This window comes from Cricetulus griseus, chromosome 8, assembly GCF_003668045.3.
Source record: "Cricetulus griseus strain 17A/GY chromosome 8, alternate assembly CriGri-PICRH-1.0, whole genome shotgun sequence".
Classification (NCBI taxonomy): Eukaryota; Metazoa; Chordata; class Mammalia; order Rodentia; family Cricetidae; genus Cricetulus; species Cricetulus griseus.
Window position 1 is genome coordinate 52319365 of NC_048601.1, and position 27719 is coordinate 52347083.

At 50.1% G+C, this 27719-nt stretch overlaps 2 protein-coding genes and 1 pseudogene across 2 annotated transcripts; 1 reads left to right on the top strand and 2 right to left on the bottom strand.

The window, feature by feature from the left end:
* Positions 1 to 250: 250 nt before the first annotated feature.
* Tmem43 (transmembrane protein 43) lies at positions 251 to 16378 on the bottom strand. Its single transcript, XM_027428883.2, has 12 exons — positions 16152 to 16378; positions 12506 to 12655; positions 11513 to 11647; positions 11008 to 11102; positions 10211 to 10260; positions 9859 to 9928; positions 8639 to 8709; positions 7330 to 7451; positions 7041 to 7115; positions 6305 to 6406; positions 3470 to 3587; positions 251 to 2052 (listed from the first exon to the last, which is right to left on the bottom strand). Exons 1-12 carry the CDS (start codon positions 16161 to 16163, stop codon positions 1850 to 1852), a joined length of 1203 nt encoding a protein of 400 aa, XP_027284684.1. The 5' UTR covers positions 16164 to 16378; the 3' UTR covers positions 251 to 1849.
* Positions 16379 to 16541: 163 nt separating this feature from the next.
* Chchd4 (coiled-coil-helix-coiled-coil-helix domain containing 4) lies at positions 16542 to 25962 on the top strand. The gene is made up of 3 exons (XM_027428884.2): positions 16542 to 16749; positions 22376 to 22474; positions 24918 to 25962. The coding sequence occupies exons 1-3, from the start codon at positions 16728 to 16730 to the stop codon at positions 25214 to 25216; spliced, it is 420 nt and encodes a 139-aa protein (XP_027284685.1). The 5' UTR covers positions 16542 to 16727; the 3' UTR covers positions 25217 to 25962.
* LOC118238537 lies at positions 19856 to 20047 on the bottom strand (annotated as a pseudogene).
* Positions 25963 to 27719: the final 1757 nt, after the last annotated feature.

Genomic DNA, 27719 nt, shown 5'->3' on the forward strand with positions numbered 1-27719 from the left:
CAGTGCTTTCAGTACTGCATCATACTTCTAGCACATTCTCAAGGTTTGTGAAGCATGAGTCATTTACTTTAAATAGAGCCAAGACAAAGCAGGCTTAGGGGTGAGGAATATTGAGCTGCCCTTTTGGAAAGAACTGAAACCACTTAGAGCAACAAAGAGCTGAGTCGGTTGAAATGAGTCTGATGGCTGATTTCCTTAAAAGAAAGCAACAACAAAATCCCCACCAAAACAGACTACTGGCAAGATCCTATACCAAAAGATAGGTAGAAATTTATTTCAGATTTTAATACAAAGAATACAAACTTCAGTTTTTCCAAAGACATCAAATTATTCTTCCATAATTTGCTTATAAGAACACTTTTAAGCTGGCAAATAAAACCCATATAAGAGTTACAAAACCTGAATCCCAAGGATTGTGTGTTTAGCAATCACTAATTGTACCATGTTTTCCCAAACCATCTTTTGGAGTTTAGATGAGACTGCACCAGTATGCACTGAGCAGTAATGAATATCGTCTCCATCCTTAAACCCAGCAAGCCATCTCTGGCTGCACTTTTACCAAGAACCCCAGCTGAAAGCATAGATACCACAAACATGAGAGGGACTGTTATATATCACTAGGGTCAATGGTTCTGACACGTTAGTCAGCTACCAAACACAGCTACTAGATACAGCGACCACTAGGGCAGTTTGCAAATAGAATTGAGATACAGGATAAACCAAGGATCTATGATGACATGGCTAAGGTGTATACAAAGGTGTAATAGTAGAGAGGAAACTTAGAAATTATGTCCGTTAGTATGGGTGAATTTTATTTGGGATGAGGAAAGTGATGGACATTAAATGCAAAAAGAACCACTATGCTGCAACCACTTGAGGCTGGAGTGTCAAGGTCAAAAGCATTTCCAGGGAAAAAGGTTGGGCCAGGCCAGATGTGGGTTTCCTCCAGCAAGCCTTGGTTTCAGTTAACTGGAGGTCACAGTGAATAAGCCCTCTTAGTAGGATAACTTCCAGCCTTTTTCTGTAACACTGACTACAAACTCAAAATCACCTTCAAGTGAACCCTGGGTGCTTCCTCCACAGTCCCAACCCAGCATGAAAGAATCTACTAACACTGATTCAAAAGCATCGCAAAGCTAAAGCTTCCTTCCCTAAGGCCTCAGGAACTAAAACCAGTCAAGGCACACCCACTGAGACACCATTCCTGCAGAGTTCATCTCAGTGACAGCAACTGTCAAATGGGGGCCATTCACAGGGTTTTAAGTCTCAACTCCTTGGGACAGAAAGAACACGTGAAGAAGTGGAGTAACAGAACCAGAGGACTGAGGGCTTAAACCAAAACCCTGTCCAGCCACAGTGACAGTGACCTTTGGGATAAGACAGATCGTCAGTGTTTCTTTAGGCCACATCAGTTTCTACCCAGAGACTTGGTTTGGGGTGGACCTTCTCCAGGCTTGGTATGGTGTGTCGTACTGATGAGATGTGGCCAGTAGGTGATGGCTGCATTCTGGGGCTTCAGTTGTAGCCGGAGGTTGTGGCGGTCCTGCCACTTGGTTTCAGCGATGAGGGATGGGCAGTAAGGCTGAGTCCTTCACCAGCAGGTCAGCTGATAGCTGAGTGGAATAAAGCCCTAAGAGGGGAAGGCATTAAGCAGGACAGTTCTCGCTGCATCACCATCCTCAGGCTGCTTTTGCCCAGCAAAGCTGCATTTTGGCCACCAAAGCTGCATTTTAGCAAGAAGTGGGGTGGAGAAGATGTGAGCTGGCGAACACCAAACCCTACATGTAAGTGTAGACACTGGCCCCTTGAGTAGGGTGTGGAGGTCACAGGGGACCTGGCCTCTGAGGCTTCACTCCAGCTTTTTGGCTGGCACCCGGGTCCGTGCAATGATTATGGGCACCAGAGCCAGGCAGCCAATTAGGGCAGCCCACAGCGGTCGGTAGAAGAGCCAGCCAGCAGCCACAGTCAACAGGGTCAGTGAGGTGGCTACACAGAAGGCAAAGGCTTTCAGGCCAATGTTGACCAGGTCTCGGAAGACAGGAAACCAGTCCACTGTGGGGAAAGAAAAGGCCATGAGTCCCTGAGGACACTGTTCCCTGCCCCCCGACGGCTCCTCTCAGCCATCAGAGGGAGGAAAGGATCAACAAGGTGGAACCAAACAGCCTCCCACTTGCCCAGAATATCCAGGGGAGGAGAAGCTCAGTAAGCTGGTGTCCACAACTTTATTCCTGCTCAGCCCAGGCCCAAGTGTGAGTGCCTTGGCCCTTCAAAGCCCACATTGAGGCCATTGAAAAATCACTCATAACACCTTCTCTCCCACGGAGCCAATGCTGACACTCTACACTGCTTTGTCAGAGCTTAAGCTCTGAGCCACTGTGCCCAGCCTGCAGAGGAAACACCTGGTGTTCAGTAGGTCACCTTGACTAATGGACAGGACCTACATGGGCCCTGCCACAGCTCCCATTATCCCTCCACACTATATCGGCCCTACCTGCCAGTGTGCCTTCAGTGGAAGAATCAGTAGCACAGACAGGGCTTCTCAAACATGGTGGGGACTGAGACTCAAGAGGGATTGCCCTGTCCTCAGCCACATGGCCAAGGGAGTTCTGTTTAAATTCTGATCGTTCTTTGTCATGCCCACAATGTGGCTGATATTTTTGAGCATACTTCAGCTACCTAGGGAAAGTCTGAAGGAATGACCTTAGTTTCCCATCTGTAAATGAAGAAACCCCCCTCAACCCCCAACACTTGCTGCCAATCTGGGATGTGCTCCAGCCACACCTCTCCCCAGTCCACAGACCTAAGTGGGAGGGATTTCTGCTGGCACCACAGGCCTGAATGGGGACATACTGGGGTAGAGACCTGAGTACTAAGTCTCCCTGAGCAGGTGCTCATCCTGCATGGACAATGTCAGCCTGGCACACTCTACGTCCTGGGCACCAGGTCCTGAACAAAATTGGGATACTTAAACATGAGCTCTCTGGTGCCAGACTTAGGGCAAGTGAGCAGCCCCTTCCCCAGGCTCCAGATGTGCTAGCTGCCAAAAACCTGGCCTGGCTTTGGAGGGTGTTTCCATACAGAAAACTCCTAAGCAGGGGCAAGAAAAGGAAGCCCAGGCAGGGGTATCCATGCCATCTGACCTGAGGGATTTCAGGTGCAGATCCTGTTCATAGCACAGGCTGGCCTGCCTCTTCCCTATAGCTGTCTGGTTATGGTGTAAGGGATGAGCAGAGCAGGCCAAGTCATGGAAACTGGACCAGCCTCCCACCCCTCAGCAGGTGTGAACATCCTGTCCCTCACATCTGCCTTTCTCCTCAATATTTGTCTTAAAGCTGGGGGGGGGGCACACATAGAGGACAGGCCAGATGTTTGGTGTCTTTCTCAAGGATCCCATCAGGCTAAAAGGTTGGCCAATGGAGTGTGACAGATCTCCAGAGGGAAGGATGGCTCCTGCATTTTTCTTACTTACCCAGGGTGTAGAGGATCCGTGTCATGAGGTTGAGGCCCATAAACATGGCCATCCAGCCAGCTGCCCGCAGGCCCCATGTCTTCATGGAATTGCTCTTCTGTTCTCTACGAAACACTTCCTGTAGGACAAGGTGGCACTATGTCAGGACCCAGGGAGTCACCAACCAGCAGTGTGGGTCCTGGTGGGGGTGGGGGTGGGAATATGCGGGTTGTTCCTTACAGAACACAGGGAGACAGGCAAACCTCTCACGGGTGTCTAAAGTCTCTGCTGTCTGGCTCAAGAGCATGGAATGAGACCTATGGCCTTAGACACGGTCTTACCTGGAAGACAATCACCATCCTTCCCACTGCAGCTGTCCATCCGGGGGCAGCTCCCACCCTTCTGAGTAGTAGTTTAAAAGTCCGTGCTGGTCCTGAGTAAAGCATTAGCCCTCAACCCCAGGACACTGCTTGCAGCTTCAGGACCCCTGGCCCCGACAGGCTCCCTCCTACTCTGTAGGTTGGGTCCTTCTGACTCCATTGCTGCCCCTGTTTTGTTTTGTTGTTGTTGTTGTTGTTGTTGTTGTTTTCTGGCCTGTAAATGCTGATATCCTTTGGCTGCTCCATCCATCTTTCCAGGACCCCCATGTATCCCATGGTTCCATGTGCCTATACTTAAACATAATTACACGCCCAGCACTGCTTTAGGGCTGCACTGCCTCCAGCCCTCACTGCCTCCCACACATTGTCCCAGCCTCCTGGCATGCTGAGCATTGACTCAGAGCCCCACCCCAGTCTGATTCTCTGTCTTCCCCACAGCAACACATAACCCCACCACCCACCCACCTGCATAAGCCAAAACCTGGGGTTAGGTATGGTCTGTTGGCCCCTCACCGTACAAGCAAGCTGTCAGCTGTTTCTCCTCTGTCTACTGTGAGCCACACCATCACTGCTCCTCAAGGAGCCCTTACATTAGCCTCTGCCTCTCTGGCCTCCTTGCTTCCTCACCTCACCTCATTCTCACACAGCAACTGCCATGGCCACACCACCTCTGACCCTCCACCTGGGCCTGGGCCACCTATGGTGAGGCCGGGTCAAGTGTACTGCCATGTACAGACTGCTTACAGCTGCTCAGCAGCTCTGCAGTATCTTCCAGTCTTGGCTAAGATGCAGTTTCTTCAGAGAGCCTTTCCCAGGCTGATTGAACAGTACGCCTGTCTAATCTCTAACACAACATGCAAAGATGGACACCTGTCTCAATAGTTAGCTGTCATTGCCGTGTGGTTTACAAGCACACTGACCTGACTTAAAATAGCCTGATCAGATCTTCTTTTCTGTTTTACTGAGACAGGAAGCTGAGGTCTGCAGGGCTGTGATGCAACCCCATGGCTTCACCATAGGCAGTTAACATGAAAGCCCTTCTGATAGCCTGTGCTCAGTGAGCAGGTGTGGACTGCATGAACAGCCACCACATGAGATGGGGATGATGATGCTGGTGTTTTTTAAGATGTTTCATTTCACAGATGAGGAAATGGGCTCAGAGAGGATAAGACTTGCTCAAGTCTGGTGAGAGGCAGAGCTGGTGAGAAGCAGAGCCAGAACTAGGCAAGAGCTTGACAGGGATCCATGAGCAGTGCCATGGTCTAGGCCCCTGAACTCTCCAGGCCCTCGAGTCCCAGTGTCCTGATTTGGGGACCAGCTTTCTCCTCAGTTCTGTGTGTCTGCCTTCTTGCCTGTACTAGCCAAACCTTCCATCCCAGGCCTCCTCAGCCACACATACCACCTACTACTCTCTGGAGACCCCCAGATACCTGAGACTCTGCCAGAGAAGGTTAGAAACCAGGGGCTGGGCAAAGCCCTGGGAGAGAGAACAGGATTTCCTAATTTTAGAACGGTTCCTAGGATGACTCATAACCCAGGCTGGGAGGTGGCAGCCCCACCCTGAGCTTGGTAACCAGGCTCCCCAATAACAGACCGACCACACCCTATCTTGGCCAGGTAAAAGGAGCAGGTGGGGCCCAAACACTATGACCCACTGCTGTGGCTGGTAGGGAGGACAAAGGGCAGCTGAGGATTCAGTTATAGCAGCACAAGGGCCACAGCTATGTTCTGAGGCCAGCTGTGCCCTTGGCCTTTTCTGGCTGTTCTGGATGAAACCCACAAATCTGCTTAAGAGACATAGGGAGGCCCAGCAGAGATCCGCTGTGTTTACCAGCAAGAGCCAGAATCCACACTGCTCTATTCTAAAGGCACAGAACTGAGCAATCAGCACTGGGAAAGGCATGATCCTTTCCAAATAGTTGGGAAAGACACACCCGGGGTACTGTGGGACCTGTGTTTGGGTGATCACCTCACTCACGTGGCCCTAATACTGCAACTCCAAACCCTCCATTGATGCCCCCTGAAGGAAGAGGAGGCACCTCAGAGTGGCCTCTGCATTATGGCAACCTTGCAGTCACACTGTCCTCTCTTCTCCTGGTACCCACTGACAAAGTGAACCCTTTCCTGCCTGACTTAATTATTCTAGGGTGGACCTGTTATTTTGAGGGCCTTCACAAAAATGGCTTTTCAAGAGGCCCTGGCCATAAAAACTGACTGTCTATTAGAGACCCATCGTGCTGGAACATGGCTGTCCACACTGCTATCCTCACTTCCTGGCCCTCACCATTCTCCCCCCACAAGACTGACAAACTAAGGGAGCAGTGTCAGTCTTCAGTGCCCTGCTCACACAGGAGGCTGCTTTTCTTGCCATACTGCATTGGCCATGACCTCTAGTGGTGGGGATTCTTAAATAGCACTGGGAAGAAGGGCAGGACGTGTCTGTCCCCAACACACAGGCAGGGCAGCAGCAACTCACCTCAGCTGAGAAGTCTCCATGGTGCAGGAGCAGCAATGTGTCCCCAGACTTGGTGGAGTATGGGACTAGCTGGTCACCTCTCTGCCGGGCAATCACAGTAACCTGATCAGAAAAGTCAGTATTAGAGCTGAGTGGGGTGCTCTGAGGGACAGAGGCACAGGGTGAGACCCACAGCCCATCCCTCAGACTCCACGCCAGCCAGGAGGTGAGGAGACCTGGGGCTGACCTTGTTTCTACAGGTCTAGGCCCTGGTGCTCCAGCCCAGCTGCTCCAGTCCAAGCTCCAGGGAGGCTCTTAGGACAAAGCCCATGTCGGGGCAGAGCAGAGGTTGGGGCAGGCCTACATAGGCAAATGGCATGGACTGCATGGTGACCATTGCTGCTTGTTGTCAAAATGTTCCAGCATTTTGACATTGCAGACCATGTGTCTCCAGCCCTAAGAGTCTTCCATCTGCCTCCTAGGTCAGGCCCTGGGGTAGCGTTCTGACTGTGTACTATGAAGAACCAAGACCAAGTACTGTGGCTGGGTGAAGGGACTGCTATGATTGGACTGGCACCACTAGGACTGTGGCTCCCAGGCAGGGGTCCAGGAGCCACTGTGGAAACACAGATCTCTGAAACTGCCCAAGAGCATGCCAGCTGCTTGTACAAATGAGGTGCAAAGTGGTCAGGACATATCCCAAGGTGTTTGGGCCCAGGGACTTATGACTGGGGTCAGCCTCTGGGGAGCAGATTACCACATGAGCGGGGCCCAGGTCAGGGTCATCGCTGCTCAGTCCCGCATAAGAAAAGGAGACTCGAACATCACCAACCTGAGGGTGGAAGAGAAGCAGGAAAGTTAGTAAATAGTGATCCAGCACCTGGCTGGTTTTTCTCTTTCACCCAGACTGTCCCGTTCCCTAGGAGGCCTGCCCATCTCTAGTCTCACTGGCCAAGTGCAGCCTGGGTTCAGCTGCTGCATGCTACCCTCCGTGCTACTCAAAAGCCCTGGCCTCTGCTATATGAGCAGCCCTCATGTCCATGTACCTCCGGGTACTTAGGGTTTTCACTGTGGTAGAAAAAGTCTCCTCGGCGAATGATGTCCACATGGGGGTCCTCCAGCTTGGACAGGCTCAGGGGCTTGAAGTTGTCAATCTTGTCAATGAGGCCTGAGGGAAGTAGAATGCAGAAACCATGGACTCCACTGAGAACCCCTGCTCTGCCAACCCCATAGCCTGACACCCTGTACTTGGTGTCCTCAGACAGCAGGGCCATGCACTATTAACCAGCCTACACCCTCTGGCTTTTGGCTATCTCCCAAATGCAGTGAACATTTTTTTTTAGGTAGTGGATCTCATGTAGTCCATGGTGGCCTCAAACTCACTAAGAGCTGAAGGTAACCTTGACCTCTTGAGCTTATTGCCTTCATTCCTCAAGTGCTGGAATGAAAAGCCTACACTCTCATGTATGGTTTCTTTTTTGTTCCATGGCATGGTTTCACTATGTAGCCCAAGTTGGCCTCAAATTTATTAACTCTGCCTCAGCTCCCTGAGTGGCAGGATGATAGGCCTGTGCCACCACACCAGCTGCAATGCCCTTTCCCAACTCCATCTCCAGAACTTCCCTGTGCCCAACTCGATCACTAACTCTTCCAGGAAGACTTTTCCCATGCCCTCTCCTGCTAAGCCAGCCTAACCAAGTTGCTTTCTGCCATCCCTCCTCAGAAACACTCATCCACATCTAGGCTGGAGCTCCCTCCACCACAGGCATCAGTTGAGTGGCAGAGCTGCTGGGACAGCCAGGCTAAGCTTGGCGATCTAGGTCTCGAGAGTCTCCTGTCACCTTCCCAGGTTAGGCCCAGAGATGGAACCAGAGCATTACTCTGACTCATGGTGTCACCTTAAACCTTGAGGGTTTCTCCTTAGACAAGGCTGTGATGCACCTCCTTGTGGGAGAGCTGGTTGCCAGGTAGGGCTCACACAGGTGGAACCAAAGGTCAGAGGGAGGGAGGGCCTTGTCTACACTCTTGACTGAGGGCTGCCTGAGGCAGGTCTCTGGTGCAATGTCTGCTCAGAACAGACATGAACAGAAATGTGACAAGGGTGTAGCACCTGGGGTAATTTCTAGAACAATTCAGGCTTCAGAGGAACTGCCTAGAGTGGGAGTTCTACCCCTTGAGAATTCACCTCCCTCTGACCCCAGCCAAGAAAATGATTCTGAGATGAAGGCCAGCTGGACCCTGATACTGACCACCATGGGCTGTGGGCCTGCTTGGTGCTGGGGCCCCAGGCCTGGAAGAGGCCAAGGGAATGGAAGGCCTTTGGGTGGGCACCTCCACAGAAGGCCTGAGACTCACCTGCTGAGAGGAAAAACCTGCCAATTTGGACAAAGGGAGCAGTCGCTGTGAAAGACTCCACTGCCATGGCACTGTAGGAGAGAGGGGAACAATAATGGGGCACCAGGGTAGAGTTGTCTGGTCACCTTTTGGTTGTAATGTGCTAGAGTCAGTCCCTACCCAGGAAGTGGATCCTGTAAGTCTAGGCATAGTCTGCCCCCCAGGGCTCCTGTTTCCCAGTCTGGGCTGAGCACCCCCATTCTGTCTCCTCACCCAGAGCTGCATACTCTTACCCAGCCTGTCCCATCCTATCAGCTGTTGTGGAATATGTAACTAGGTAAAGATGCGTTACATTTGTTTATGCTGTGGAATATATTACTCTAACTAGATAAAAATGTGTTACATTAGTTTATGCTCCATTTGTTTAATTATGTAAAGATGTTTGCTGTTTTACCTTGCCTGCCTAAGGCACCTGATTGGTCTAATAAAAAGCTGAATGGCCAATAGCTAGGTAATAGAGGGATGGGGGTGGGGGAGGGAGAGAGGAAAGAGAAAAAGAGAATGAGGGAGAAAGAGGCTGCCAGCCACTAGACACAGAGGAAGCAGTGAAAGTAGGACATACAGAATAAAAGAAAGGTAAAAAGCCCCAAGGCAAAACATAAAGAGACACAGGTTAAACTTTTATAAGAGGTAGGGGGACAAGTATAAGATAAGGCTGAGCATTCATAACTAGATCTCCAGGTCATGATTTGGGGGATGGTGGTTCGAGAAGGCCTGCTACAATTAGCCATGAAATGGAGCCTTTCTGGACCATATCCCACTTTCAGCCTGGGCAGCCTTCAGGCACTGACTATCTTCCTGGCTCAACCTGGACTTTGGCTTCATATGATCTAGCCATGCCCAGGAGCTACATCACCCCATGCCATGGAGTGACTTCCCCTGAGGAATCTTAACACTACCCCTAGAGCCCCCAACCTGGCTAACAGTAACAAGGCACTTCACTACACAGAGGGACCTCTCAGTCCTTCACCAGGCCTGTGTTAACCTGAGTGTGAGCAAAGACCAGGTCTTGATCTGTGCTCCTGATTCTAACACAGAGCTTGGTGTTGCCAACTACATCTCTGAATTGTGTTTGCTAACCTGTGAGGCAGTTAACTCAACCCATCACTCAGATGAAAAACTGAGGCTGGATCCTGCAAGGGTAAGCAAGACTGGACTCTGACCCAGGGCCAAGCTCTCACCTGGGGTTTTTGTGGCCAATCTCTCGGTCAAAGTTTCTGCTGTTGACAATTTCTGACCTCCACTCTGTGTCTGCATGAAGAGAAAGAATGGGCAATTCAGACCAGTTAACACTGGTCTCAGCATCCTCTTACTAGCACCCATGACCCTTGGGGACCAGGGTGGCTGGCTGCTCAGGCCTCCCTGGATGGACACGCAGGATTCTGAGGATTGGCACCCAGGAACTCTGCTTGGTGCTGGGGCCTTCCATACCCACCCACAGCCCCACTGTGCTGCCCACCACTGCCAGCCTGGGCTAGGGAGGAAGTCACATGTCCTGCGGATGTGCAGAGGCCTGGAGGGTCTGGGACTCACTGTAGGAGTACTTGGTCTCCTTCTTCACCTGTCCGTCCTCCGTGTACTCACTGCAGAAAAAGCACAGGCAGCAGGAGTCAGCTCAGGCACCCAAGGCCATCTGCTCTCCAAGTATCTGAGCTGGCCTCAAGGCCCAGCTCCCCACAGGGAGTGGAAGCCTGGTGGGCTCAGCAACACAGTCCCCAACCACCATGGAGCAGGCACTATCTCTAGACAGCCTGTCTGGAAGAACATGCTTTCTCAGCTTAGCTGACACACTCCAGGGGGCTCACCCAAGGGCATCTAACCTTGGGCTCAAAGAAATATCCAGCAGCAGCCTCTGGGAGAACCTAAGGTGGCAGGGGACCTTTTCTAGTATTCCTTGATTACTCCCTTCCACTCACAGGCCATGTCGTTCAGGAGGGGCCGAGTCCAGTTCTGGCTCCAGGTGACCCACCCGCCCTGGCCATTGAGAGCCTGCCCTGGGCCTTCCGATAGGCTGTGAGTTAATTGGGAAGTGACCTGTGGCACCATTTGAGCCTGAACTGTCATGCCTTGGGCTGTGCACCCTGGAATGTTCAGGTAATTAAGTTGAGAAGCTCCCTTTCTGCTTTGGCCCAGTCTGTACTAGATTGTTGTCATTTTCAAATAAAAGGTCACCATGCACTAATGCTGGGGTTTGACACTTTTCTGATCACAGACCCTACACTTTGAATTTGGTTAAATGGAGTCTACATAAAAGCCACTGCCCTTTATCCTAACACCTGAGCCCTTCATGCCCTTCATGTCCTGTAGTCCCTCAATGCCTGGCTCCTCACCTGGACTCTTCTGTCTCCACCCACTGATACATTTCCACATGTCGCCGCAATTTCACAGCTGGAAGATGGACCCCATAGTTTGGGTCAGACAAGAGCTTCAAAAAGAATCAAACAAATAAAAGTGAAAGGCCAGATGCATGGAGGTACAGAATCCCTAGGCCAGAGCAGCCCCACTGCAAGAGAGACAAAGATGGGCAGGACTGGAAGTGAAGGTGAAGGAGACTAGCACGAAGCTGCCAGCCTCAGTTCTCAACACAACAATGTCCATGACCCTGCAGACAACAGGAGAGCTCTGATCATCAGACTATCTATGTGCTAACTGTAATTTGAGATGCTCTCACCACATGACTATGAGACTGTTGTAGTTAGCACAAGGGGCACTGTGCCTAAGAAGTGACTTGACCACAGAGACACAGAGGGTACCATCACACCCATGTGGGTCTATCTCTGAGGCCCAACTCCAAGTTACCACAGTCGGGAGCTGCCACCCAATTACCCAGCCTACCTTGGAAGTTCGCAGGGCCCCAATGATGTGCACCAGCCTCCCTTCGTTCTCTGGAGCTACACTGTGGATGCTGTCTGGGGACACCACAAGCGACAGCCCCTCTGCAAGAGAAGTGGCTGTCTTCATCGCGCGGCCCTGTCAAGAGTAGAACAGGGGGTTTCAACAGCTCAGATGCTGCTTGACACCTTGCTGCGGGCACACAGAAGGATGGGCCTTAGCAAGCAGAGATGTTGAGGTCTAGCGACTGCAGACTCAAGACAGGCTCCAGGACTCCTGCTTCCCCAGGCAGACCCCACCAATCTCAGACTGCCCGAAGCTGGGAACAACTCTGTGTCTCCCTGCCCTGTCTGTACTAGTCCTGTGCCTCCCTTACCTCTGCTTTCCATTCTCCCACCTCCCAATCCATGTGGTTTACAAAGACCAATTTGAACCACTGTCCAAATCATGTGATCCGGGACTGGCCAACCAGGTGTGTTCTCAGCTTAGCCGACACTTCACCTGTCTCACTCCAAGGCACCTGAAGCCTCTGGGAGAACCTAGGGTGGCAGGGGAACCTTTTCCATCATGTCTTGATCACTCCCCTCCCCTGGCAGGCCATGTAGTCAGGTGCGGCTGAGACCTAAGCCAAGAACCTGAGAGATAGCTGTAACTTCTGATTTAAAAAGACATTGTTCCCCTATTCACTCAGATTCTAAGCTGCTTGGAGGTGAGACTGAAAATGCTAGGGCCACATTTACCCCCAAGGGAAGGGGCTTTCCCCTCAAACTGTCACAACAAAGAGGCAGAATTCCAGTGATCCAGCATGAGTGCCTGAACACAGCCATGCCTGAAGCAGTTTTCCAGCTGTGTGAACTGACTCATTGCCCCTCTGGCTTACACAGAGGTGTGTCACCACACAAAGCATTCTGATTAACTCAGCACCCTTTTCCCTCCTGTGAAACCTAGGCCCTTTATTTCAGAGCCCAGCCACTGGATCCTCACTCTGCATCTTACCTCATTGGTGAAAATTAAGTAGAAGGAGAGCAGGAAGGTCATAAGTCCCACGAACATCCCGCCGGAAGTCTCACTCAGCCGCTCCAGGAAGCCTGGCTGGGGGTCAGATGTCACTTTCACGTGTTCCTTCCTACTCCCGATGCTGGAATACTGAGGGGGAAATTGATAGTTTGATGAGCTTTAAGACATGTTTTTGGTGTCCAAAATAATTTGTTCTTGTTCCCAGAAGAAACCCTCTTCCCCACAGACACTGGGGGACAATTCTACTTTGGCACAGAGTTTCTGGGCCATAAGTTCAGCATATGTCAAGCAAATGTTTAAGCATAGGTTGAAGACACCAACAAGCTATTTTACAAAGCAGCTAGAAATGTGTTTTTAATTCATTTTGAGAAGTAATGGCTGTGTTTCCTGAGGATTGTGCTGTTCTGTGAGGTTGGAAGAATGGCAGGTGGTTTTTTGGGCAGTCAGGTCACAGTTCTAAGAACTACCAGGAGGCTGTACTGAGCGTCCAGTGAGATGTGGGCCCAGTGCTGAGTGTACCTTCCAGCTAAGGCATCAAGACAAGCTCCTAGGAGGAGGGGGCATAGAGGCAGACCTCAGGAAGAGGGTACCCTCAGCAGGGGACTGTGGAGCAATGGTGTGGAGTGGCATCCTGTCTGCTCTGGCTGTGGAGGGCTGGTAGAGAGACAGAGCGGATGGGCATGCCCGGGCAGCATCCAGTAGGCCACAAGCCACATAGGTCAGTGGAGCAGGCTTTGCCCTGCTTGCTGTTGTCAGAAGTATGTCTAGTGCTTATCACCAAAAGCAGAGACTGAGCCTGAATCCTGGCTCTGCCACCTACTAGCTGTGGGCCCTCCATTTCTTATTGGGTAAAGTGGAGGTGACTATCCAAAATGCTTGGGGTATTGGCTCAGTGCCCAGGCCTTGTAGGCACCTGTGGGAGTTACAGCTAATAGGAACATTATCAGATCTCTCCAAAACTGAAACTGGGGCTGCCACCCAGACTGTGGGTGTAGACGAAAGTCACAGAGATACAAAGTGGTCACCAGGCAGGCACCTCAGAGAGCCAGGCCCCTTCTTGCCCAGGATCAGAGGATAGATTTGGGTCGGAGTCTATGAGCACAGCAGATGCCACTTCTGGCTGTTCTCCACTGCTGGCTCAGGACACCCACTGAACCCAGAATGACACCATCAGAAACTTAGTGGAGATAATCGCTGCAGACAAGAAGGTGACCATGAGCCAGCTCATGGTCAGTCATGAGCCAGCTCAAGGTGGAAGAGGCTAGCACTACCCCATTTCACAGGTGAGGAAATCGAGACTCACTGCTTAGGATATCTGCCCAGATCAAGCTTATGTGTAGTGAGTAGGTGCTCAAATCCAGCAAGATCCCTCTGCCCTAGACTGCCTTCCTCATTGCTTAAAGTGACCTTAGCTGTAATGTGATCTGAACAATTGGAAATAGAAAAAAGGAAACCTGTGTTTTTCCTGTTCTTCCTAAGCCCAGGAAGGGATAGAAGCCAAGAGGATATTCCTCCAGCTGGGGGAGGGGTGAGATGGCAAATGGTACCTATATGGGAATATGTATTTGCATGTGTATACATACACTTATGTATCCTCCGTAACGTATTCTGAGCACACTGGGCTCAGAATGAACAAGCAATGAAGCAACAGGTGGGAACACACTAGGCCTGGAAATTGGCACACCACGGTTGGAATCCAAGCTCTGTTGCTGTGTGAGCCTGGTAACATGCTCCACCTCTCTGGTCCTGGTTCCTCACTTGCTGGTAATAATACCTACCTGACAGGTCAGCTGTTATTCTGAATCTAGGTGCCTGTGCTCCACCCACTGTCTTTAACCCTGCCTGGTGGCTCAGCTCTAGTATGAATGCTCTGGTCCTCTGTCCCCCAGGCATGACACAGTCATTGACATCTTGAAATAAGAACAGCTTTGATTGTCCACATGAGCCCCTCACATGATCAGGCATGTTTTCTGGAAGAGTGGATGAGATTCCAGCCGATCACCTCCTCCTATGTCCCACCCCTAGCAGTATATAGCATTGCTAGGGTATACAGAAGGCAGAGGCTAACTGAAGGGGGGGCTGGGAGCAAAGGGGATGACACTTCATCTATGCAGCTTTCCAGGGGTGGTCCACCTATGCTGATGTGGGACTTTGGTGAGGTAGCTGTTTAGGGGTTACCCATGCTCCTGCAAGTATGCACAGTTCACCAAGATAGAGTTGGTAGGATTGTTCCTTTGGTCTATGGTTATCCTGCTGACTGAATGGATGTTCATTCAAGTCTTTCCAAGAAAGTAATGTAACAAATAGGCAAAGGCATGGCTACTGAAGAGATCCCATTGTGTCTATGTTTGCTGGTATGAGAGTCAGACTCCAACATCCCCGAGATGGTCTCTGCCTACCAGGACTGTGGGTACTAGCCTGTAAGAGTGACGTTTCCATGGGTTAAGTACCTCCCATGTACCAGGCTCTGTGCCTAGCAATCTTCCTCAAACTTCAAAGTAACTGATCCCATGAGACAGTGAACCCAGAGAAGTTAGAGTGGAAGAATCTGGATTTGCCTCTAGCCTGCCCTCATCACCTTCCCAGGCTGGTGCTGTAGCATATACTGGCCTAGCACCCCCGAGCCGGTGTCTTCTGCTGGGGAACTGTAAAAGATGATGATGATGGTGATGGTGATAAGCGCCATCATGAGTCCACCTGCTCCTGTTAGGCTGGTCTACAGGGTGCCTTCTCCTCTGGCTCCAGTGCAGCTTTCCTAACCTCTGGTTCTCCTGCCTTCCAGGGCCTGACAATGTGCCTTTGCCTGGGCAGTGGGTCCCACAAACTCTGGCCGCTCCAGGGGTGTAGGAGGCCAAGAAGAGGTTTGCCGGACAGAGGAGAGGCCTGGGAAGAGGGGGGCAATGACATTCTACCAAGGAGGGAGAGAGGGTGTGCCTGGGGTTGGCAGCACTCCTGAGCTGGCTTCAGAGGCACTTTCACCAGAGGCAGTGGTGAGTCACCAGCTTCTCCCACACCCAGTTCCCTAGTAAGTGGCGCTGCTCCGCTTGTTGAATGAATGTTCGGATTCACTAGTAAAGTTCTTAAGGACTAGTTGCAGTAGGAAGAAGCCAGAGACCTGGGGGATGTTGGGGACAGGGGGAGAGGTTATCCTCAGCCAGGGTCTCTTACCAAATAAGTGCACCAGGGACCGGACCGTAGAGAAAGGCCTCTCTCTCTTGGTCATCCGGCCAGGCTGGTCCTGCTACAGAAGCAGCACAGCCTAGGTGTACACACCCCCTAGGGCACGGAGGTCAGAGAAGCCTTTGCTGGACAGCTCCACCTGGCCGGAATCGCCTCACCAATATGCCCACCGAGAGACACTTTCCTCGCGGTCCTTCTCCCCAAGTTTCATACCCCAGGGGCCCAGACAGAAACTAGGAGTGGAAGGAGCAACCACGCACGAGCCGATTCGACTTAGAGGAGCGCTCCACAAACGTGCGGCCTGAGGGTGAGTGGACAGGTGGACGAGCACAGGGAGATCAGGGTCGCCGCACCCACTGAGGTCGCATCGCCGAAGGACCCACCGTGGACCAGGGGAAGGAGTGTCCCGGATGATAGTGTGGTCAAGGGAACAGAAGGTACTCACGTTCGCAGCCATGGTGGGCCCGGCTCGCCTCCGCGGTCTAGCACTGCTCTGCTAGGAATTAGGCTGACGACCGGAAGGCAGAATGCGGTGACCTCCTCTCTCCTACCGCGCTGCAAGACTCCGCGTGGAATCCAGGACCTGGCAGGACTCAGGTCAAGAGTTACCGCCCCGCGGATAGTTGTCTGTGCCCCGCAAGTTGTCTGCGCGAGCACATCTCGAGGCCTGCTGGGAAATGTAGTCCGCTATCGGACACTTTCCGCCACAAAATTTCAAGCGCACCCAACACTTCACTGGTGCGCGTGCGCACTGCAAGATTTCTGGGAAATGTAGTACCTGCTTCGTTGGAGGGGCGCACGGGCCGCTGGGCAATGTAGTTTTCGGCTAAGGAGCGGCGCTGGTGCTTAGGAAGCTGGGAGGCAGGCGCGCGGCGGGCAGGCCTGGAGGGGGCGGGTCCGCGCGGGCTTAAGTGCCGCCCGCCAAGCCTGAGGAGAGGCGAAGGGAGGTCACTGCGTGAAGGTGTGTATCCGCTACGGTCGTGCTGAGTGCCTCCCAGAGCTGAGAGCGTCCGGAACAACCATGTCCTACTGCCGGCAGGAAGGTAGGTCGGGTGCTGCCATGGAGACCGCTCGGGCGCCGGCCTGCGAGACACACGCGGTCGGGTGGTTTCCATAGGGCGGCGTGGGCCCTTCGTGGGTTTCACGCGGCGGTTTCCAGATAAGAAAGTAGAGGCTCCGTGAGGAACTAGGCTGGTCCAAGGTCACCGTGACACTCAAACCCGGGCCTCGGAGGCCTCACGTGGGCCCTGCGAGTGCGGAGCATGTTGTATCTAGCTGGGAATTGGGGACTGTTAGGAATTAGTCACCATCGTCCCTAGCACGCCCCACGTGTTTGTATCTCGCTTAGGCTTTTTAATTATCCCGGGAAATTACCACTTGGGCTGGAATAGGCTGTGCTGCGTGGTGAAGCGCCTCTGGCAGGAGTGTTTATTGAGCTCCTCTTGTATACCAGGCACTCTTGAAACTTCACGTAGCGACCTTTATAAGTCGGGTTCTGTTATTGTTCGTGTTTTATCAGACAGTAAACTAAGACGGGTTACTCGGCCCTAGAGCCCATCGGGTGATGAAGCTGCAGTGCCAGTGGGGAGCCCTCTGTTAAAGGCCTTCCTTTCTACCGTCTCCAGCCACGTTGAGGACCACTCACTTGTCTGTTACTTGTGAGCTGCAGCCAAGAAGACTCCAGACTAGTCTGCACCTTAGCCTCTCGGCACTAATGGCTCCTTGTGTCTAAGCTGCTAGCAACCCCTCCAGGCCCTAGTTTCCAGTCTCGGCCATCGTTCATTCTAGTATCCACAAAGCATGTGCCCAGGGGAAAATTGAGTTGGAGGACTATTGGGAATACAAATAAAATTCTTGGGTCACCCAGAATTTTAGAATGAGTAGGCCAGCTTCTTCACTGTAGTCTAGGGAATCTGAGGGGTAAAGGAGGAACTAATCCACCCCAGGCTATGCATCCAATTAGAAGGCCCAGTTTACACCGCACAGCTGTTTCCTCCCGCCCTAGCAATTCTTGTCATGATTTTTGTTTCTTCCAAGTCTAGTGCAGTTTACCAGTTGGCAGGTTGATGTTGAGTCTTTGGGGTAAGTGTTATGATAAAGCTTGTGGGGAACTTTGGCGGATTCCATGGCAGGTGAGGTTGACCGAGGCAGAGGGACAAACATGCTAGGCAGACAGAGCTTAGTGAGAAGTTTTATTAGAAAGGGAAAGAGCTGGAGGGAGGAGAGGAAAGAGAAAAGAGGTAAAGAGACAGAGAGGACAGATAAGAAGAGGAAGACAGGAAAAGTCCTGTCTGCACCAGGGGAACTTAGGGAAAGAGAGAGAGCAGAAAGAGAGCATAAGTGGATGGGGGGGTCTTTCATATTTTTTATTTTATGTTACTATTGTTTTTGGAGACAGTCTCACTATGTACCACAAACTAAGAGATTCTCCTCTTCTTCCCAAATACTGGGATTAAAGTCACGTGCCCCTACCCATGATCACTGTGAGTACAAGGCAGGCTTAGTATAAACAGCAAGTTCCAGGCCAGCCAGGGTTACATAGTGAGAATGCTGTCTGAAGAACAAACAACAACTAAAAATAAATACCATGTAAGGCTTTGGGTGACCATACTGCTATTCCTCCAGCCTCATGTTTTCCCACTTGCTCCTCAGCTGCTCTGGCTATGCCTTTCTCATGTGCTTTCTCCAAAACTCCAGCTCTCATCCTTTAAGAACCACCCAGTGGTGGCACACTCCTTTAATCCCATCACTTGGGAGGTAGAGTCCGGTGGACTTCTGTGAGTTCAAGGCCAGCCTAGTCTACAGAGTAAGTTCCAAGATAGCCAGGACTGTTACACAGACAAACAAACCAAAACCAAAAACGAACAAAACCAGCCAAAATGTCACCAGGTCTTCCCTGATACTTTGTGTCTCATAAACTCTGAAATGATTGTCTTCTCCCACCAACCTAAGAGCTGGCAAAAGGCCTAGTATACAGGGGGTGCTCAGGATTTAATAGAATGACCCCAGGCTCACGCCTGTCCTGTTCTGTGCAGATGGTTGTCTGGACACATGCATGTCAATGGTACATATATCTGTCAGTCTCCAAGTTAAAGACCTCAGGTTGACATTCAGGGAGTTCCACAGTGTGGGTGAAGCCTCACTCTGGCCTTGTGCTGCCAGTGTTTCTGTCAGTGCCTGCCCTCTTCTGTTCATTCAGCAAGCGTTTTTATTGCAGAGTGATGTGACAGCCATTGGGCATGTAGTGAGCAAGGTGACACTTTTTGTGTCTACAGACTGAGAACAGGGTTGGCATCAAAGCACTCCTAGATGGATGGACAATTACCAACTGCTAAGTAATAGGGAAAGTACTGAGATAGTGTACTGAAGGCTCTGCAGGGGGTTGCCAGGGCTTTGAAGACCATTTTAGATGTTGTTTCCTCAAAACCATCCCAGCCTTTAGACTGGGAATGAACACTGAATTGTTTTTCTTTTCTTTTTTTTTTTTTTTTTTTAAGATTTTAAATATTATGTATACAACATTCTGCTTCCATGTATATCTGCACACCAGAAGGGGGCACCAGATCTCATAACGGATGGTTGTGAGCCATCATGTGGTTGCTGGGAATTGAACTCAGGACCTCTGGAAGAGCAGCCAGTGCTCTTAACCTCTGAGCCATCTTTCCAGCCCCTGTTTTTCTGTGGCTTTGGAGGCTGTCCTGGAACTAGCTCTTGTAGACCAGGCTGGTCTGGAACTCACAGAGATCCACCTGCCTCTGCCTCCCGAGTGCAGGGATTAAAGGCGTGCACCACCAACGCCTGGCTACACTGAATTCTTAGAGCCACCTCTTGTCTTCAGGCTCCACTTGGTCTTGAGCTTCTGATCCTGCCTCTACCTTCAATGGGATTGCAGGTATGTACTCTGCCTCCTTTATTTAGTTCAGTCTGGCCCTTAGTGAGCATACTCAGCAAGCTTTTTACCACCTGAGTGATGGCCTCAGTCCCTTCTACATTCTTTAGCCCAACGCTCAATCTTCTTCACTTGATACATGTAAATTCTTTTTTTTTTAGTTTATTTATAATTTTATTGAGTAATAAGAATTCAAGAGTTTAATCCAATTTTCAGATCACATCTCAAACAATCTTCTTAAAAGGATGAATTAAATATCCTCATTTTTTGAGTAGCTGGTGCCTTACTATAAAGAATGGAGTGGCAAATCCAGATCCAAAGTACACAGTCATCATAGCCAGTAACCATCACCTGTTTTCCACTGAAAATGGCAAATTCTTCCCCGGGCCCTCCTCATAGTGGCTGCAATGGACCACAGAGGTGGTGAACCTCTGGATACTCTGGCCCATCATGGCGCCGCAGGAGGCTCTTCGAGGGCCACACCAACACCAATTCTATTTTTTACATGTAAGTGTTTTGTCTGCTTCTCCTTTCAAGAAAGGAGAGTAGAGGATACCTGCCTGTGCATTGATGTGAGGGCTGACAAGTCACAGATGTAAAGGAGCCCTAAGCTGCTTCATCGAAACCTGTCTGGGAGCCTAGGGCCATGTGGATGTGCCAGATTTTGATTGCGCTTTGCTGAGTGGGGTCTGGTCTCTATGTATATCACTTATTGCCCCAGGTATTTCAGGAACTTGTCCAGGTTTGTCCCCTCCCCTTTGGGCCTGTGCTTAACTGAGGTCACAACTGTCAGAGCTGAGCTGAGAGCTTTATGTCAGCTGCTTTTGCTTAGCACTCAGCAGTTATGCAAATTACTTTTGGGGGTTCTTGGAAACTGTCCAGAATCTCCAGGGTCATTAGGCACTCTAACATGGCCCAGTAGCCTTGTTCAAATGCTTTCTCCAGCAGTGGAAAGAGCAATCTGGGTTATGTGTTAGGTGCTGAGGCCAAGACTGCCTCTGTCTAGGCAGAGAGCCCAGGTGGGTAGTGGGGCAGCCCTGTGTGCAGAGACCTGCCAATTGCTACTGTCTGCCAGTGAGTGAAACCTCTGTTCCTAAACTGTCTTTTTCACTGAGGCAGCCTTTCTGACATTTGCCCTCACTTTCCTTCTCCGGCCTCTTCCTTGGGTATTCCAGCCCTTTGCCTTACTTTTCCTTCACATGCCTGGACCTAAACTTTCCAAAATATAGGGGGAGGAGTGGACACAGTGCTGGCAGCTTTCAGAGAGCCACCTGTCTGCAGCCTGGCCTCAGCTTTCACAGTTGCTACCTCCCTCAGGGCTACTCATAAAGAAGGGCAGGTTTACTCAGACCTGAAAACAAGTCTTCCAGTGTGCCCTCTGGGTGAGGATCTAGTGACCCCAGGTCCCCTGGAGTCAGGGTGGGCTGTCAGAAGGCTCAAGATTGTCCTTGCTCTGTTCCTGAGTGGGTTAGGGATTTCGGACATTGACCTTTCCCTCCTCAGTTTGGGACTGGGGCAGAGTGGGTCTATGTTCAGCCTTATGCTCAGTGCTCAGTAGCCCAGTGTGTTGGGTAGAGCAGTGTGGGTGCTGGAAAAGTTGGAGTGTGAAGGACTTAGGAGGTTCCTGTGAACAGAGGGCATTGCTGTCCCTCAGGAGTGGTGGGTAGAGGGCTGGCTGCTACACAGGATCCAGAATTGGACCACCATGGAAACAGATGACACCCTGTGCATTGTGGGTGCTGAGGAAAGGTTCTGCCACAATGGAAATGGCTGGTGTGTGGCTGCTGGGAGTGGGAGGGGGCTAGTTGATAGCTAAAATCTGTCAGAGAGTGAGCCACAGGGTATTCTGGAGAACTATTCTAGTCCTTTGTTTTCTTCCCTTTAAAACATTGACTTGTTGCTGGGTGGTGGTGGCACACACCTTTAATCCCAGCACTTGGGAGGCAGAGGTGGATCTCTGAGTTCCAAGACAGCCAGGGCTGTTACACAGAGAAACCCTGTCTCAAAAAAGAAAAATAAAAACAAAAAACTTGTTTCTGCTTTTTGAAACAGGGTTTCTTTATGTAGCCCAGGCTAGTCTTGAACTCACTATCCTGATTCAGCCTTCTGAGTAGCTGGGATCATCAGGATTCCTTACAGGGTCACTATAAGGTTTCAGTCAAATAGGCATGTCTTGTCCCCACACCATTGGGAGAAACTCTAATGTTAAATATACCTGTCTCATGTTTTTCCCTGGAGGCCTCAGGACCTTAGCCAGGCCTAAGTTAAAAAAAAAAAAAGAGGGGGGTTGAGAAGGTTGAACTCTTCCCTTTGGGGGGCTGCTACACAAGAGGGAAAGATACCTCACTCTAAGGAGTGCTCTAAATATGCCCTACCCGGCTCCTTCCTTCTGAACGTGTCTGGCCCTGGCTATGCTCTGACTTTTAGAGGCTGGTGCCTGGGCCATTTTCCCCAGGCTGGTTTTAGAGCCTCACAGATGCATCAGCTATGGGCTGGGGTCCCCAGGTCACAGTGCTCCAGTTTCCTCCTGGTTGTGAGTTGTCCACAGGCTCTTCTCAGAGGGAGGGTGTGAACACTCCCCTTCCCTCTCAGTTTAGAGAGCTAGGTGTTTTGCTGTCTTCCTTACCCACCACCTGAGTGGATTCCAGCTGGCTTACTGGAAGTGGTTGCTGGGATATCTAGTCAGTGATGGGGACAGATACAGGGGACTGTCTCCAGATTGGCTGTACTGTATTTTACTTCCCTCCAATGGATCTATCTTCCTCTGCTCCAAACCCTAGGGAAGGATCGGATCATATTTGTGACCAAAGAAGACCATGAAACTCCGAGCAGTGCAGAGCTGGTGGCTGATGACCCCAATGATCCCTATGAGGAGCACGGTGAGAGAGGAGGGACCACAGAACACCCAAGGGGAGGCATTGCTTTCCCACTTTGTTTGTCTCCCTTGGCCATGGACAGATGTCTAGCTCTGTGGTCCTTGTGTTTCCCTTCCAGGGTTTGGGACTGTACCAAGCCAGAAGGCAGCAGTTTCTTCTTTCTAAAACATTCTGTCTCCATCCTGCATGTTTGTACTGACATGATTAAGAGTGATTGAAGTTAGGACTGACAGGGATCTCTGCTCTGTCAGTTTACTGAGGTGAGCCCTGCCATGTATACTAGCTGATTTGCAGGCAAGAGAGCAGCAGCCAGGCAGCTGGTCCTTCTCCCCTGTTAAATCAGGAGGAAGACTCATCAGAGCTACTTAGAACTGTGACACTCTTGGGCTCAGTACTCCAGTCTGTGTGGTTGGTGTGTGCAGCATTCCTGGTCCATATAGTGTCATCAAGACTCATTTCAGTGCTGTAACAAGTGCTTCAGGTGAGAATTGCTGGTCAGTGAGATTGAGTTTAAAGCAGGACAGGCTGTGGTTATAACTTGCAAACCTGATCTCAAGCAGATGCATATTCCAAGCAGGACCTTCACCTGTTAGCCTTCTGCCAAGTAAGGGTGAATAACTAGCCCTGTGTTGGGAACATTGGCAAATCAGATGTCACAGTATTAGTGTCCTGAGAGTGGCAGGTGTAGCTGACCTGAGTTAGCTTTTCTTAATGAAGCGGTATGAACTTACATCAGTCCTGATCCTTTGTTTACCTTGAGTCCACATTAGCTGCATATATCACAGAGCTCTGGAGTTGTGAGCAGACAGGCTATGTCTGCTTGTTTTTAAATGTACTTCTGCACTGTAACTGCTAAAGCTGCCATCTTGTGGATGTGGATGTGTGTCCCAATTTACAGTACACCCTGGCCTCTGCTAGGCTCTTAAAAGGAATGAAACAAGGACTTCTGTAGATCTGAGTTGTGGTGGGTTTTTTGTTGTTTGTTTTTAATTACTTAATGTTATGTGTATGGGTGTTCTGCTCAAACATGCATCCATTGCCTGCCAATGTCAGAAAAGGGTGTTAGATCCTCTGGGACCGGAGTTACAGATGGCTGTGAGCTGCCATATGGGTGCTGGAAATGAACCTGGGTTCTCTACAAGAGCACCTGAGAGTTCAAAGCCAGCCAGTCTGCTTTACAAAGCAGGTTCCAGTACAGCTAGGACCCTGTCCCAAAGCAATGGCTCAGGCTGGAATCACAGGTATGTACTACCACAGATAGCATCTGGGCTATAGTTTTTCAATGTCAATCTTATTAGCACTTTGGAACCTGCAGTGCCAGCATTATGTTCAGCATTAACAGTCCCATTGGAGTTTGTAAGTAGAGGAGTTGAGGTTGGAGCTCTGGGGCTCTGATGGGCCCTGCTACTGTCCTGACTTGGCTCGGAAGGCCAGAAACCTGCAGATAGTGTCAGAAGGACCACTTCTGGTGCCACACAGCTTCATGTACAGGAACTTACTGTGGTGTTGCTGAGGAGCACCAGTGACATTTCCTGTTGTCCCCAGTTGGGGCAGATTTGCTGATATGTGAAGCTTTCAGAACTAGTGTTCAGAGGCAGGATTCAGCCTAGGACTTTGAACACTAGCTTGGCAGCCACGCCTGGGCATGCCACTGGGGTAAAGGATCATGTGACAGTTCAGTTTATATTGGTCTTTTTGCTTTTCTTTTTCTTTTTTTTTTTTTTCTTTTTCCAGTGTTCCACTGTCTGCATTCTCTGCTCCAGTAGGCTCACAGGAGAACTGTCTTCTGTGTCTGTCCATCACAAAGCTGAGAGTAGAATTATCCTGAACCATTTTGGAAAACTAGAAAATTCTATTTTGATGTGAACCAAGGTCATGGAAAAGCCAAATTCAAAAGGAAGAAGTCAGTGTAGCATTTACTAAAAACCCATCAATAACCTGACTTTCCAGCTCATTCATAATAAATCACTTAAATTAAAAGTTTGATTTATTTTTTTACAGTTGGGGATTGAACCCGGGGTCTTCTGGATGGCAAACCTTGCTTTGCCTCTGTACTATATACCCCACCTTAGTGTTTGATTTGTATAGGAAGAATACAGCCCACTAGTCTAAACGCACTTGCTTTGCATTGTATAACAGGTTTTAAGATCTTTTCTGCGTGCTTGTACCACTCTCTAGGCTGGCTGAGCAGAAGCATAGTGAAGGGCTGTGGGAGGAAGCAGGGCCTGGAGGATCAGTACTTGCTTTGGCTTAGGAGATTCCTGGTATTTTAAGTCTCAGCATTCTGATTCTAGTTCTGAGAGGTGGCTTAGACAGTAGACCAGAATGCACATAAAGAGGTCATGGGGATGCCTTCCACGCAATAAGGACCAAACAAACATGCTTTGCATGTTCAAGATCATAGAGAACGTCTCTCACCATTCCCTTGTCCATCTTCCTCTTCCAGGATTGATACTGCCCAATGGAGACATTAACTGGAATTGCCCATGTCTTGGGGGAATGGCCAGTGGCCCCTGTGGGGAACAGTTCAAGTCTGCCTTTTCCTGCTTCCACTACAGCAAAGAGGAAATCAAGGGATCAGACTGTATAGACCAGTTCCGGGCCATGCAGGAATGCATGCAGAAATACCCGGACCTCTATCCCCAAGATGAGGAGGAGGAAGAGGAGGCAAAACCACCGGAGCAGGTGGAAGAAACAGCTGCTGCTAAAGCCTCTGCAGCCAAAGAGCAGGGGTCAAGCTCCTGAAGCCACAGACCCTGGCTGCCACTTGCCATGGGACTTCATGCACAATGCCTTTTGGTCACCTCTGTGAAAGCTCTTTCCCTCTGTGCACTGTAATGTACAAAATAACTTATTTTAATGATCAGGGGTCTTGGCTACTTGCCGTGTACACTGAAGAAAAGGGGGTGTGTATACACCTGTGTCCTGCATAAACCTGTCCTTGAGCGTTAAGCCACTGCTGGACGTACTCTCTGATTGCCCTGGATTTTGCCACTTTGAAATACTGTGCTGAGATTTCTCAGCAACCAAAAGTTGTTACTCAGGAAAGCTTATCGTGAGAAAGCTGATTTATTGTATCTTTTGGTAGATTTTACACCTCAAGTTGGGAAATTACGTAGATGCCAAAACTCCTTCAAGGGTGGGTCCATTCCTATTGGAAGAGGCTGATGGTCAGATACTTGAGTTGGAGTACATGGGGCTGCTGCCTTGGGCCTGGCACCCATGTTTCTGTATTTGCAGTCCAGACTCCAAGGTGTCTACAGATGCAGGGTAAGATTGGACCCTGTGACTCCCAGTCCCTCCTAAGTGAAAAGAGGCCTGGTTTTTGGTTTATTGTTTTGCTGTTCTGAAAGCCCTGGTTTGGGGCCCATGTTCACTAGTCCAGTCAGTCTTTGATATTGAGGTGGGGACCTAGCTGCTTCCAGGGCAGAAGCCAACAGAGGAAACGTCTGAATGAAGTACTCAATTAAAAAGAAACAATTTCTGTCCTACTTTGAATGTGGCTTTCTACTAGTTAGAAAGTTGTTAGCTCTCTTGTGGTGGTGGAGATTGAATATGTGTGAGGATTTGTGTGCCAGGTGGGAAGTTTGCTGGAAGCCACATCCCCAGCTTTTTGTAATTTTGAGACAAGGTCTCAACTAAGTTGGCCAGGATGGCCTTGTTCTTCCTGCATTAGCTTCCCAAATAGCCTTCCGCACTACAAATATTTTTCTGTAAGAAAATAATAAATTAGGGCCAGGCAGCGGTCAGCACTTGGGAGGCAGAGGCAAGCAGATTTATGTGAGTTTGAGGCCAGCCTGGTCTACAGAGTGAGTACTAGGACAGGCCTCAAAGCTACAGAGAGAAACCCTGTCTCAAAAAAAACAAAAAACAAAAACAAAATAATAGTAATAAATTAGGGAAAATTAGTTGAAAGTCTTCAGAGATGCTAGTAAAACCAGTTTGATGGTGGCACATGCCTTCATTTCAGAGGAATTGGTGGTAGGTGGCTTTCTGAGAATACAAGGCCAGCTTGATATATATAGTGAGTTTTAGGACAGCCAAGGCTACATAGTGATACCATGTCTCCGATAAAGTCAAATCAGGCTGCGTCTTTAACATGTTCAGTGTGGAGTGCAGAGCAAGCTCCTCGTTCTTCTAAACACTTGTTCTGCAGACAAGGCAGTTGAACATGGAGTGTGGCAGGGCAGATTGTTGCCTTTAGGAGAGCTCTGCAGATCCCTTGACTTGAGGTAACAGCTTAACTCTGAGGCTGTACTGTGATGGAACCTCAGATGTTTTGAGTGCATCAGTTACTGTTGTGTAAGGATAACCTTGAAGCAATAAGGATTTCCTTACAAGGCCTGCTACTATGGGGCCCAGGCATGGCTTTCCTGGGTCCTCCCTTAATTGGAGTCATCTCCAGCCTTGGCTAGCTTCTCACAAACTCTAGAGCCACTTTTGGCAGGACTCAAGTGAATTGAGTCTGTGGGTGGTTAGGTTGAGGCTTCAGTTCTTTCTGGTTCTCAATTCCTTGCCATATGAACCTTACCTTAGAGCAAGAAAGAATAAGATAGAAGGCACAGCCTTTTTGTAATTTAATCTCAAAAACCAAGGGACACTCACCAAGCTACCCCATAGCCCGCAGTCAGTGGCATTGTTTCCCCCACTGCCACAGTTTTTTTGTTAGAAGTGGTTTTGCCCACATTCCAATCTTGAGTACCAAGATGCTGCCATGCCACACCAGGGCAGGTGTCACCACCACTGTAACGCTTGAGAGGTTAGGGCTGGAGAGATGGCTCAGTGGTTAAGAGCACTGCTCTTCTAGAGGACCAAGGCTCAGTTCTCAGCACCTGCATTGTGTCTCACAACTCTCTGTAGCTCCAGTCGCAGGGATCCAACACCTACTTCTGAGCTGTGTGAGTACTGCATTCATGTGGTGTACAGACATAGGTGAAATCAAAGCACCTGTCTCAGGATTGCTGTTGCTATGATGAAACAACATGACCAAAGCAACCTGGGGAGGAAAGGTTTATTGGGCTTAGGCTTCTACATCACACAGTTCATCATCAAAGGAAGCCAGGAGCTGATATGGAGACCATGGAAGAGTGGAGTGGAAGACCTTGCTCACAGCTTGCTCAGCCTACTTTTATTACAGAACTCAGGACCATCTTCCCAGGGATGGTACCATCTATAATGGGCTATGGCCTCCCCCATCAATCACTTAACAAAATGTCCTACCGGCTTGTTTACAGCCTGCTCTTATGGG